The 13702-nt window shown below is 27.6% G+C and overlaps 1 protein-coding gene across 1 annotated transcript; it reads right to left on the bottom strand.

Annotated features, from left to right (window-relative positions):
• Nucleotides 1-7964: 7964 nt before the first annotated feature.
• LOC123270610 (altered inheritance of mitochondria protein 3-like) lies at nucleotides 7965-13283 on the bottom strand. Its single transcript, XM_044736738.1, has 2 exons — nucleotides 13085-13283; nucleotides 7965-8887 (listed from the first exon to the last, which is right to left on the bottom strand). Exons 1-2 carry the CDS (start codon nucleotides 13100-13102, stop codon nucleotides 8039-8041), a joined length of 867 nt encoding a protein of 288 aa, XP_044592673.1. The 5' UTR covers nucleotides 13103-13283; the 3' UTR covers nucleotides 7965-8038.
• Between the last annotated feature and the right edge of the window lie 419 nt (nucleotides 13284-13702).

The raw sequence follows: 13702 nt of genomic DNA, 5'->3' as shown, positions 1-13702 counted from the left end.
TTTTATTTCGTTTTTTATTAATTATTAATTAGGTGTAATTTTATTTTCTTCTTGGAATTTATTTTTATTTATTTATTTTTGCAAGCTTTTGGAGTAAATTTTTTATAGTATTTTTTTTTATATTAATATTAAAAAATAATAAACTCAGATTTATGCTTTAAAAATAGATTCCACAATTTTTTTTTAGTAGATTTCATAGAAATCTAACTATTGCATTGGTCCTCATGACGCAACTTTTAAAAAATTTGCTTATGCCGACTTAACTTAACTCGACGTCTAACTTCTTATTTTTTAGAGGGTGATTTTTTAACATTTTTATGTAGCAATAAATTATTTGAATGACCCAAGCCAAAATATTATACCTCTTTTAGATATTGAATAGTTATTAAAAGTGACAATAAATTTTTAACTAATTGTTTTTTTCGTACAAATGGAGGATTCTTTAAAATGGAGTTACACAATTTGCTAATTAGAACGTCGATATCTATATATGGAATAGAACGCAGCTTGTCACGACGATGGTGTCTACAATTCGCAATGGATATCTTTACAAAATTCAGTGTATTTATTTTACTGATAAATACAAAGGTCAAGTTCAAATGTGAGCTTAATCGGTCATGTAGTTTTAAAATTACAAGATTTTGAAATTTAAAAAATCCTAAAAATACACTTTTTTACAGTTTATTTATCGAATAACTTTTAAATGAAACATTGTATGGAATTTCTGTAAAATGTACCTGAAAGTTCGTTTAATAAGCTTTAATTTTCATATTTTGTTATATACACAGAAAAAAAGATTTCTTGACTGAAGAATAAAATTCTTGGCTCAAGTAAATTTTCGGGTGCCCGAAGGAAGACCGAAGTTGTCTTGGCCGAAGTAAAAATTTTTCTTGAAATTCTGTTCTTGGTGGAAGTAATTTTTCTTAATTCAAATTATCATAAATACTTGATACAATAAATTTTTATAATGGAAGCAGCGCCACCTACTTCAGCTGAGAATAGTATATTTCTTACCTAGGGCAGGAAAATAATAAATGTCTCAGATTACATGTAATTGTTGACCGAGGTGAAGCCGAGGTCGACAAACATGTGATCTGAGGCTTTCTTATTTCCTGCCCGTGGTGAGAATACTATTTTTCTCCTCGATGGAGGCAGAAAGCGGCATTTTCATTTAGCGCAGCGGGCGGAAAATTGACGCTTTCCGCCCGGAGGGGAGAAAAAAAATTTTCTGCCCTCCAGGCGGAAAGTGGCAACTTTCGGCCCGCTGCGCTAAACGAAATTGCCGCTTTCCGCCTCTGTCAGACAGAAAAATAGTATACAAACCTATGGCAGGAAAATAATAAATATCTCAGACCACATATATGTCGACCTCGGCTTCGCCTCGGGCAACATATATGTGTTCTGAGACATTTCTCATTTTCTTGCCACAGGTGTGTAATATACTATTTCTCACCTTGAGAAAATTTTTCTCTTGAATATTTGATACCCATTTTAGATTATTTTAGCACGCAATTACACATATTGAATGAAAGAAAATGGTTCAATATTATTTGATCTTCCCATTTGACATGTTTGTCAATAAAAATATTAATGAAAATTTATTATCGAGATATTTAATTTTTTGGAGCAAGAGAAAAATTTTCTCAAGACAAGAAAATTTACTTCTGTCAAGAACTTAATTTTTTGGAGCAAGAGAAAAATTTTCTCAAAACAAGAAAATTTTCTTGATTCAAATAAATTGTCTTGGATCAAGATACGTATTTCTTGAAGCAAGAGAATTAATTTTGTTGGGATAAGTGAAATTTCTTGTGTCAAAAAAAAATTTTTTTTCGCCTAAGAAAATAATTAGCAAGAAAAATATTTTCTTTGTTCAAGTGAACCATTCTTTTTGTGTATGTCAAATAAAAATTACATTCAAATCTGCTATCTTTTTATGAAATTTGCTGTTGCATTGGTTTTTTAACTTCTTACTAAGAAAAATTGAAAATTTTTCAAAAGTTGAGAAGTTATTGGTTTTACCCCGTTTTGCCAAAATCGAGTTTTCATCAGATCTCGACGTTTTAAGGTCCTAGGAAGCTGTCCTGATTATTCCCGCAATCTGCCCTGTCATGACAAAACGACGTATCTCGAAAATTATAGTTTCGAGAAAATAGCGTATAAAGTTTTCACAAAATTTGAGTACAATTTAACAGAAAATTTCATTTCTATCATGACAAAACGTTGTAACTCGAGATACGTTTTTTTTATCATAAGAAACTAATGCTCATTTTGATAAATAAATGAAAATGTTATGACAAAACGCTGTAACTCGAAGAATTAAATGTTATATTAATTTCCAATGCAAAACATACGTTTTTTTTTTCATTTCTTTTATACGCACATTTAATCAATATTATTGGCATAATTAATTAAATTAGTAAAATTTTGATGATACCCTATCATTAAGTGACACTAAAAAAACCTTTTTAGCTTTGTTACGACAAAACATATCATCCAAAGCATATAATTGCCCTTAAATTTCGTGGAAATTTTAATTAATTCCCTTCGCTAGATTTTGAGAAATCTTAATAATAAAATTTTTCAAAAATCATTTTTTCGAAATATCTTTTGAACGGTTTCACCGATCAATCCGATAAAATAATCCGCTCTTAAACTTAAAAAACTAGGTCGATTGCCGCCAGTCCCGTCAAAATCGGTTGATTCGTTCGTGAGTTATCGTTGTCGAAAAAAATCGGAAAAAGTGAATTTTTCAAATTTCTCTAAGATTTTCGGTCTGATCAGTTTGTGTTTAAAAGTTAATCACTGGGTTTGAATAACTGCGTTGAATGCTGCCAACCGTGTGGAAATCGGTTTATTCATTTGAAAGTAATTGCAGTTTGAAAATTTAAATAATAGTGTTTTATTAAACTTCTATCAGACTCTTGAGCTCAAAAGCTTAGAACAGTTAACTCTTTAAGCTCGAAATAACATACGTTTTTTTTTTTTGAGCTCGAAGAGCTCAAAAACGTCATAAATGCAATTTTAAGCGCTTAGATATGGACTTAGCGGGAAGTTGCAGGGATGGCCTTCAGGGTCAACCGTTTTCCTAATTTTGCATCCATAAAAAATTTTTTCGAAGTCTAAAAATGAAATTTTATCAATAAAAATTAAATTTCTTCCGAACAATTATTTTAATTTTCATTTTTAGAAGTAAAATAAAAAGTTGAATAACCAAAGAAGAATAAAAATAAAAAAAAAAAGTGATTTTTTTCGATGTAAATAAAAATATTCATTATACAAATTTACTGTAGTAGTTTATCACGTCCACTGCGATAAGAAATTATGTTAAATTATTTAACTCAATCATTTCGAACCGGACTAATTAGTTTTAATTAACCATATTTGAAATTGAATGACTATTATTAGGTAATATAAAATATCTTTTTAAAAGTAAATCAATACTTCAATCGTTGAAAATTGACAAATTGTATTGAATAAGAAATTAGTAGTTTTTATGATTTAAACGTTGGAAAATAACAAGTGTTCCTAGTCCTGAAAAATACCCAGTCTCAACAAAAAAACTTTTTACTTTTAAAGAATTCGATTCAAACTTCTAAGAGAAAACAAATTATTTTTCTTCAATTTTCATGTTTTTAATATTCATTAATAAGATGAATAATTAAAAGAAGGAGAATTTATGTTTCATAACTATATTAGCATTCTTTAAAAATTTCTACCCAACTATTACAAATTTGTTGATATCTCGTCATGCTCCACTCTCTTTTATGTGAATATTTTCTAAAGGAATTAACGAGATAGATGTATTTGCTCTACATTAATTAATGATTTCTAAGACGAGTTATTAAAATTAATTCATTTAATTAATAAGCATTTGAATATATTTATTTGATAAGTATAAGTTTTTGTAATAGATGATTATCATAACTTTTAATTATCAATAAAAATAATTTTCTTTTAAATTAATAATTTTGTTTCTCGTTCGCGGATCAGGACTTTAAAACTTAACATTATAGACTGATAGAATTTTTTGAAAAAAATGAGCAAATTTTTCAACAATTTTATTTCTCAGCTGAAGAAATAAAAATTGTTGGTAATTATGCAGAAGTGGGGCTCCGCTTATTTTTTAGTGTAAAAAATCGAAAAATTGATCTTTTTGAATATTTTTTTTTTCTTCAAATTGTTCTTCTTCACGGCATATTTATGATAAAAATTATAAAACGTATGAAAATTAAATATTTTGATGTTTTTTTTTTCATTTGAAAGTTCAAAATTTACGATTTTAAGTGTTTTTCAATGAAATGGTGACGATGCTATTTTTTCGGGATATTGAAATATTTTTTTTTAAAGAACGATAAAAATAGAATAAATTAGAAAAAAAACATCAAAATATTTAATTTTCATAATTTTTATCATAAATCTGCCGTGAAGAACAATTAAAAAAAAAAAATATTCAAAAAAATAAATTTTTTTATTTTTTATTTTATTTAAATTTTATATAACATAGGTGAAGCCTCACTTCTGCATTGTTACCAAATTTTTTTCACAGTAATTTTATTGTTGAAAAAATAATTTCTAGATTTGGAAAAAAAAAAAAATTTTTAATCGACAACTTGCGAATTTTTATCCAAAATTCACTTATTATAACGAACCCTTGATTAAAATAATAATAAAGTTAAATTGGAGGTTTGAAAATGATAAATGAAAAAAATTTATTATGAACTATTTTTTAATTAATCTACATTCATTGAGCCACAATGTTGATCGATGTTGAGCAGCATATAAAGCAGGAAAGTATAATAACTACGTATTCTAGAAAACTGTCAAGAATTAAAGACTTTAAACCGGAAATCTTATAGATAAAGAAACATTTAAATAGAATTTAGTCCTCAAAAAATTAAATGTCACAGTTGTTAACAAGTTTTTCAAATTTGGCTAGGAAAACAAAAATAATATTATTTTATTAGTTCAATTATAATTTGAGAATGTTTTTTAAGTTTATATTTTATTTTACCTAAATTTTTTTATTGTGAAATTTTTCTGACCTCGCAAACATATTTAATTTTTCATTTCATGATAAATAGTAAACAAAAAAAAAAATTACAATGGCATTATATGAAACTATTCTTTTTTTTTTAATTAAATTTAAGTATATTGCATAATTATTACTTCACTTATTTTTGGGCGTATGAAATGGAATTGCTGACAGATTACGTTGAATGAGTTCTTGTTGAATTAAAAATATAGATCAATCAAATTGAATAAATGATTTTTTAAGATCAAGGGCATTTAAAAAAATAAAAAATTTAATAATGTAGTCATAAATTGTACATTGAAAAAAGTTTATTTCAAAAAAAAAATAAACATTGTGACAAGATATTAATATTATTTAAAATTTTATTTTTTTCTCACAGTAATTTTCTTTTCGAAAAAAATTTGCCTAATTTGGAAAAAAAAAAAAAAATTTAAATAGACATTCTGTGTATCAATACTAAGATTAAGTTCGAAGATGAGCAAAATCTTGAACAAAAACCTATTAAATTTATCTCAAACTTCATTTAATTACCTTAAATTTGTTATTATTCGTCTAGTCGATGATTTTTTTAATTAATTCCGTGATTTTGAAAATTTAAAAAAATTTTTCAATGAACGTATTTCGGACCTTTTTGTTTAAATAATTTTTAAGCCGTAAAAGTTAGCTTAATTCTATTAAATTTATTTCAAAGTTCACATGATTATCTTTAATTTAAGTTATTATTCGTCGACTTTTGATACTTTTTTCAATTTATTTAACTTGGAATTTGGATGTATCAAAAACTACTAATTAAATCAATTTAGCGTTATATAGTTTAAAAATAAGAAAAAACATCTGTACTAAAGATATTAGGAGGTTATTAGTCTCAGTAACTATATTACCGCTTATTGACTATTGTTCAATAATATTAACTAGCTGTACTGCTGAAGGAAATTGTAAATTGCAACATTCATTAAATACAGCGATTCGGCTATCAGTAAAAAAGCCGCCGAATGTACTACCTAGCATGTTATTTTTATAAACTGTTGAGTATAGGCAAACCTAGGTACTTACGCGAACTATTTATTGAAGATACTGATACTAGAAGTTCTGAAAGACTTGCAGCAAAAAAGCATTATGTTAATTTTAAGTTATCAAAATTTGCTACAACTGCTTATGAATTGTTTTTTGTAGTTATCTGCATTCGTCTCTGGGAAGAATGACCAGTTGACGTGATAAATAAATGCTTCCAGTATAAAAATTTTCAAGTATAAACTTTATGATTAACTCTTTAATCTAGACATCTAAATTGTAAACTTAAATTTCAGATAAATCATTAAAATCGAAATTATAAATGTTGCAAATTATAAGCAATAATTTACATCTAAACTGTTTCTTACAAAAATAGTATTTGAGCAATATTACTTTTACTCTAATATTATAATGTTTAAGTATATATAAGTTCCAATAATCCTGTTAAAATTAAAAATTAAAAAATTAAATATGTATTGTATTCACATAATGTAAATTTTTTCTTTTTTGCCATTTGGCCAGTAAAGGCTTTGGCATAAATAAATAAATTCATTCATTATTTCGTAGTTGGGAAAATTAAAAAAAAATTAAGAATAAATTAATTTTTAGCTGATATCATCAAATGACTTTTATCTGTTACAAATCCTATTTTTTAGGTAAACGTCTTTGAATATCTAGTCGGCCTCATATCGTTATTTGCAAGAATGTAATAAAATAAATTTTAGGGCTCCCCGCCTTTATTATTCCCGCCAAAATTTCTCACAATTATTTCTACAAGAAAATATTAACGTGGCCCTTTTATCATGGTTTTTGTGTGAAAAAATATTGTACAAGAAATTATTGCTGACAATTTTTGTCGCGAGAAATTTTTGCATGAGAAAAAAGAGACGGTCATCCAATTTTAGGACATTATTGCCTTTTAATAACGTGTTTTTTTCAATATTCAATCAAGAAATCTACCTATCCATGTCAGATGTAGCCGAATGAAGTTTTTTTTTTAATACAATATTGTTAAAAATAAATTTTTTCTCAGTGAAGTAATTATTAAAAAAAAAATTAGGACAACGGTTGACCCTAAAGGCCATCCCTGCAACTTCCCGCTACCTCCATACCTAAGTGCTCAACAATTCACTTATTTTTTAAGCTCTTCAAGCTCAAAAATATAATTTCTGTATAATTTTGAGCTCTCCGAGCTCAAATAAAACGCTGTTCTGTGCTTTTGAGTTCTTCGAGCTTAAAAGGCTAATGCAAGTTTTATAGAACACTATTTTTTGAATTTTCAATCCGCAATAACTTTTGAATGAATTAACCGATTTTCTCGCGGTTTACGGCATTTAACGCAGTTTTTTGAGTTCTTCGAAAAATCTTTAAGCGTAAACTGGTCAGACTAAAAATTTCATAGAAATTCTGAAAAAAACATTTTTTTCAATTTTTTTCGACAACGATATCTCACGAACAAATCAACCGATTTTGACCGGGTTGGTGGCAATCAACGTGGTTTTCTGAGGTTAAGAGCTGATTAGTTTTTGGAATTGATCGGTCAAGCCGTTTAAGAGATATTTCAAAAAAACGAATTTTTGAAAATTTTATTTTTGAGATTTCTCAAAATTGATCGACTCAAATTTTGTAAATTAGTATCAGAATTCTAGGGGCAAAGGAACTCTTCAGAATGCCGCTTATTTCACACACACACACACACACACACACACACACACACACACACACACACACACACACACACACACATACAGACACGGTGATATCACCACGGAAATAGTCAGGAAAGCTTCCTAGGACCTCAAAACGTCGAGATCTGATAAAAACTCGATTTTCGAAAAACGGGGTGAAAACAATAACTTCCCGATTTTTCAAAATTTTCAATTTTCTTAGCGGGAAGTTAAAAATAATAAAATATCACTTATACCCTGTATTTTATTTATTTTTTCTAACATCATCAAACTCATACATTTGCATAAACAATATATAATAAAATAATTATTTATAATATCCAAAACTAATGTCGTGTAACGGCGCAGCAGCGTCCTGAGGAAGAGCATACTCCCTAGCTAATTGGTCGAGAACCCCCGCATTGTGTGCCGCGCGTTGAACGTTACGAGCCAGACTAGAGGGTTGGGCCTCCCGAGCAGGAGCAGGGTTGAACTGAACAGGTCCTTGATTGAGCGCCTGAGAAACAGGAGGCCGTTCTTCATAATCGAACTGCTGAGAAAACTGAGATTGTGCTGCTGGGGTGAATATCGGAGTCTTTGGCTGGGCAGCGTATTCTTGAGGGGGTTGATATTGTGGCCGTTGTGGTCTGGGTTGTTGGGGTGGTGGGGGAGGTGCTGGCCTTTGTACTTCTTGCTGCTTGAAGTTCGCTGGTCCTTGGGGGTAGTCATAATCTATCGGCTGTTGGTTTTTGTCTGTGGTATCATCAACCAACGTCGGTGGGGCGACAGTGATGCCTTCTCCAGAGGGTTGGAATCCGTATTGGTTGGCACCGTATTCAACTACGCGGACTTTGCCCGTGTCGTCGACGAAACCGTATTTGCCCTTAACTTCTCCGTTAGCAAGCTTTGTTTCGATTTTAAAGGAACCGTCGGCTCCTTCGAACCCGTAAGTGTAAGAGCCATCCTCATTGTGCCGGTTTATTTGCTTCAGAATTGCGACTGGGGGAGTTGGTTTCGCTGCTATTGCTTTTCCTTCTCGTGGTGCCGGGGCATTGGCGTAATTTCGCTGAGGAGGCTCTTCTTGTCTTCTATTGTCGTAATCTTCGTAGTTATTTGATCCAAGTTGTGGCTGCTGATATTGGCTGTGACATGTCGTCATTAATAGGCCTAATATTACCTGGAAATATAAAAAGATAAATAAATTAAAAAAAAAAAAAAAATAATTATAATAATAATTTAAACGTATTCTTAAAAATTATTATTTCAATATTATAAATAAATACACAAGTATTAAATTAATGTTACACAGAAAGAAAACTTTGTTGTGTTGGACGAAATAAAAATTTTTCTTGAAATTCTTTTCTTGGTGGAAGTCATTTTTTCTTAATTTAAATTATTATAAATACTTGATACAATAAATATTTTTATTTGATCAAGATTTTTAGATACTTTAGGAAAGCAGCGCTACCTACTTCAGCTGAGAAAAAAATTTTCTCACCTTGAGAAAATTTTTCTCGAGAATATTTGATACCCATTTTATATTATTTTAGCGTGCAATTATACATATTAAATGAAAAATATGATTCAATATTATTTGATCTTCCCATTTGACATGTTAATCAATAAAAATATTAATGAAAATTTACTTCTATCTTTATATTTAATTTTTTGGAGCAAGAGAGAAATTTTCTCAAGACAAGAAAATTTACTTTTATCAAGAACTAAATTTTTTGGAGCAAGAGGCTGAATTTTCTCAAATCAACAAGATTTTCTTGACTTAAATAAATTTTCTTGGATCAAAATACATATTTTTTAAAGCAAGAAAATTAATTTTGTTGAAATAAGTGAAAAAAATTTTTTTTTTCGCTCAAGAAAATAATTAGGAAGAAAAATATTTTCTTGGCTCAAGTGAACCTTTTTTTTGTGTAGATATGCTCGAATGGCTTTTAGTAAAACAAAAAAAAAGTTTAGAAAATCCAAAAGTGCACGTCTCATAACGCTCATTCATCACAAAAAAAAATTAAATAAGATAAAACTGAGATGATCGGAAGCGCCCATAAGTGACCAAAGATTGAACTATTGTTTTTTTTTTATATTTATATATAGATATACAAAAAAGAGTGTTCACTGTTAATGAATTTATTCATTTTTTAATTAAATTACATAAAATTAGATGGTAATTTTCAGTAGGCTATTACTCAGAATGATACTGAAACGAATGAAAAAAAAAAAAAAATGGACTCAAAAAGTTAAGTTTTTTAGGCGTTATCGTGACCAAACACTGAGAGAAAAAATATTGTCAACTGAACTAGAAAAATCTAGTTAAATAGCATCACCACTATTTAATTGCAGTTCGTATACCTAACATTATTTATTATATTGAACCCCAATGGATAGTTACTTGAACTATTTTCAGTTAAATATCAGCTTAATAGCCATCTTGATTAACTTTAACTCAGAAAACAGAAAAAATAATTCGGATAGCTCGGACCGGGAATCGAACTCGGATCTTTTGGTTACGCACGAAGGGCTCTTCCAGTTTAGCTATCTGAGATGTTGTCTGTAAAAACCTTTCAGTCACCTAATAACTTTTTGTTTAACAACATTTTGTATGCATACATCATCCGCACACACAGACAACCCGACGTCCACCGAAATATTTTTTCAAAACGGTTTTTTTTTATACTAACTAGAAAAAATAGTTTTTTTAAAGTATCTACTGTCATAAAAAAGTGTTCTTGTTGATATTTGTCAACTCATTTAATACTCAAAGTGCAAAAAAGATCGGATAAAAACAATTTAAGTCGAGATAATTGCTTGATCTTGAAAGAGTGAGAGTAAAGCACTACTCAAACGCTTCGCGTTATGAAACGTGCAATAATTTTTAATTGTTATGTTTTAGTTCAAAAAATGATTATTGGATTAACATCAAATTCCTTATCAAATCATAATAAATTGGTTAAATTTAAACATTATCATAATACAAGACAAAAAAATCAATTACAAATAGACAAGACAAGAACACATACTGCTGAAAAATCTATCACATATTTAGGCTTCAATTACCTGATTATATCAAAACTAAAGCCAGAATTAATATATATACGAAATTAATAAAGAATTATATTAAAAGCAATATTACACTTTAGATTTAGATTGTGGGGCAAAATAACAAAATAATAAATTAAAGAAAAAAAAATAATTATAAATCAAACTAATTATGTAAATAAAAAATATGTAAATACACCTGTTTATATATTTAGAAATATTGTAAAATAGCAAGTTGCTAAACATGAAATAAATTATTATTATTATTATTTAATAAAGAGGTAGTTATTATTTTTAGCGTAAGTATCCGATCCGATTTGAAGACTATTCAATGTGTATTACTATTTTTTTACCACAACATTTTTATTATTGTTATTATTATTATTATTATTATCGGGAATTTTTCTAAATTTTAGAATCGGTTCTAAAAAAAAATTGCATTGATTAAATAAAATTTGCTAAAAAAAAATAAAATATTGAACAAGAAAATCATTTTGAAAATTTGTATTATTTTAAAGTTTGCTCTAATAAAAGCGTAAATATATATATAGAATCCTTATAAAAATGAGATTATAAAAATCTAAGTAGAAATAAAATTGTTAACAGGTTTCTTTTACGTGTGATTAAATTTTATATAACATTCGCTTGCGGATAGCTATAAATATAAAAAGGGAAAATTGTAATAGTAAAATGATACCGTTGGCGAAATACGTAAATCTGATTAAAAAAAAAATCGTTTCGACATTTTTTGTGAACTGTTTTATGAGAAAAGATTCTAAGTATTAAATTTTACGAAATTTCAATTTTAAAAACTGTAATTTTTGATTTTGATTAAAATTGAATATTTCAAAAACGAATGTAAAATTGTCTCTGATACTTAATCGGAGTTTATATAAATAATTTACAATTTTCTTGAACCAAGTGTTAATAGATAATTTTAAGTAAATTATTTTTTTTATTTGGTAATTTATTATCAGTACCACTTCAACTAGATATTATGCAATTAAATATTATAACAAGTCAACAAGTTTATGAAAAAATATAATTTATATTATACGTGACAATAAATTAATAAAAGTCACTGTAAAGGTGAAGGCAAAGTACCCGCTGTAAATTTATAACAATTTTGTAATAACTGTACTTAATTATTCAGGACTTTTGACGTGAATTAACTGTCAGTGGTTGATAATCTTGAAAACTAAAATTTTTAGTTGCTTTTAAAATAACGTAGAATAAACAAATTTTTCCGGTTATTGTTATTATTTTCATCACCAGACAAACACTATAAATGTAAATATATAAAATTGCACTTGTTAATTCCGGTATGTAAAACATATTTGTAATTTTAAGTAATTTTTAAATTTTTGTACTGTCATAAGCCATAACTAACTTTTTTTGTCAATTGTTTTTTATGGATATATAATTAAAAAGTCAATAAAATAAATAATTTTTACTAAAAAAAATATGAAGAAATTTCAAAAAATTTTTTTTCATTATTTTTTTAATTTTATTTACAAAATAAATTAATATTAAAAAAATTCACAGAATTTTTTTTCACTAAAATTTCAAGTAAAAATTTAAAATTCAATTTTTAAATTAAGACATAATTTTGCCTACTTTTTAAAAATAAATATAACTATTATATAGATAAATATAAAAATTTTCTTAAATTTTTTTCATTATTTGTTTTCTAATTTTACTCACAAAATAAATTAATATTAAAAAATTCACAGAATTTTTTTTCACTAAAATTTCAAGTAAAAATTTAAAATTAAAAAATAATTTTACCTATTTTTTAAAAATAAATGTCAATATAAAAAAATTTCTTAAATTTTTTTCATTATTTGTTTTTTAATTTTATTCACAAAATAAATTAATATTAAAAAAATTCACAAAATTTTTTTTCACTAAAATTTAATTCAATTTTTAAATTAAGAAATAATTTTGCCTGTTTTTTAAAAATAAATTTTAATATAAAAAATATAATTGACCAACTAAACAAATATTCCATTAATAAAATAATAAAATTAAAAAACGAAAAAGTGAAACTCAATAATTACAGTTAGACCGGAAACATAAAAATAATATTTTCCTTTCATCCAAATTTATTAATAATATATTATATCCTACCCGTAAAAATGATAGTTACGCAACAAAATTTAATAATCAACAGTTACATTATTATTATTAATATAAATCCATAAAAAACATTGAGGATAATTCACAATAAAATGTAACAATAACAATAGGTAAATTCCTATCACACATGCACACTTTATCACAAGAACCACATCTGGGAACTAAAATAATTCTCACTGATACGTACCAAAGTAAAAGCGCTCATGATGATCTTGTTTCTTATACGACCATTCAGATAATTATAAAATATAATTACAGATGTAAGAGCTTATAAATGTCCAGAAAAAAAATAAAACTTTTGTTTCTTATTACTTAACAGATCAATAAATTATTTTTAAGCGTGCAATTGATAATTGTGTTAGTGGACAGCGAGATTAGAATAGAAGTCGGAGCTTGAATCGGGGCCTTGATATACCTTAGTGGACCCCGTCTAATCCCCCTACAGACCCCTTAGGCCCCGAACGGGCCCCTCAGCTCCTCCCAGCCGGCCAAGCCACTGTCCGACAACAATTTGCTGGATAGTGCAGCAAATAGCAACCAAGGAACTTTCACTATCTATTGGACTTGGTCATACTCAATATTACACTTCTAGCCACCTTAGCATTGCGGATAACATTGCGGAACCTTGTGTAGGCACTCAGGTCTCAAGACTGGGCGACTTGGACTGCCAGCACACGCGGAACCTCTCTTACTTGGCTCTTGGCGTGTTTGTTAGATTTTACCTTCAATGGATTATCTATGTGTTATGCATTTGCCCGTAATTTCTCCTACTTTCACCTACTGCTTTTGTTACTTATTACTTATT

Source organism: Cotesia glomerata, linkage group LG8 (genome assembly GCF_020080835.1).
Source record: "Cotesia glomerata isolate CgM1 linkage group LG8, MPM_Cglom_v2.3, whole genome shotgun sequence".
NCBI classification, from domain to species: Eukaryota; Metazoa; Arthropoda; class Insecta; order Hymenoptera; family Braconidae; genus Cotesia; species Cotesia glomerata.
This window is presented reverse-complemented; position numbering and strand designations above follow the sequence as displayed.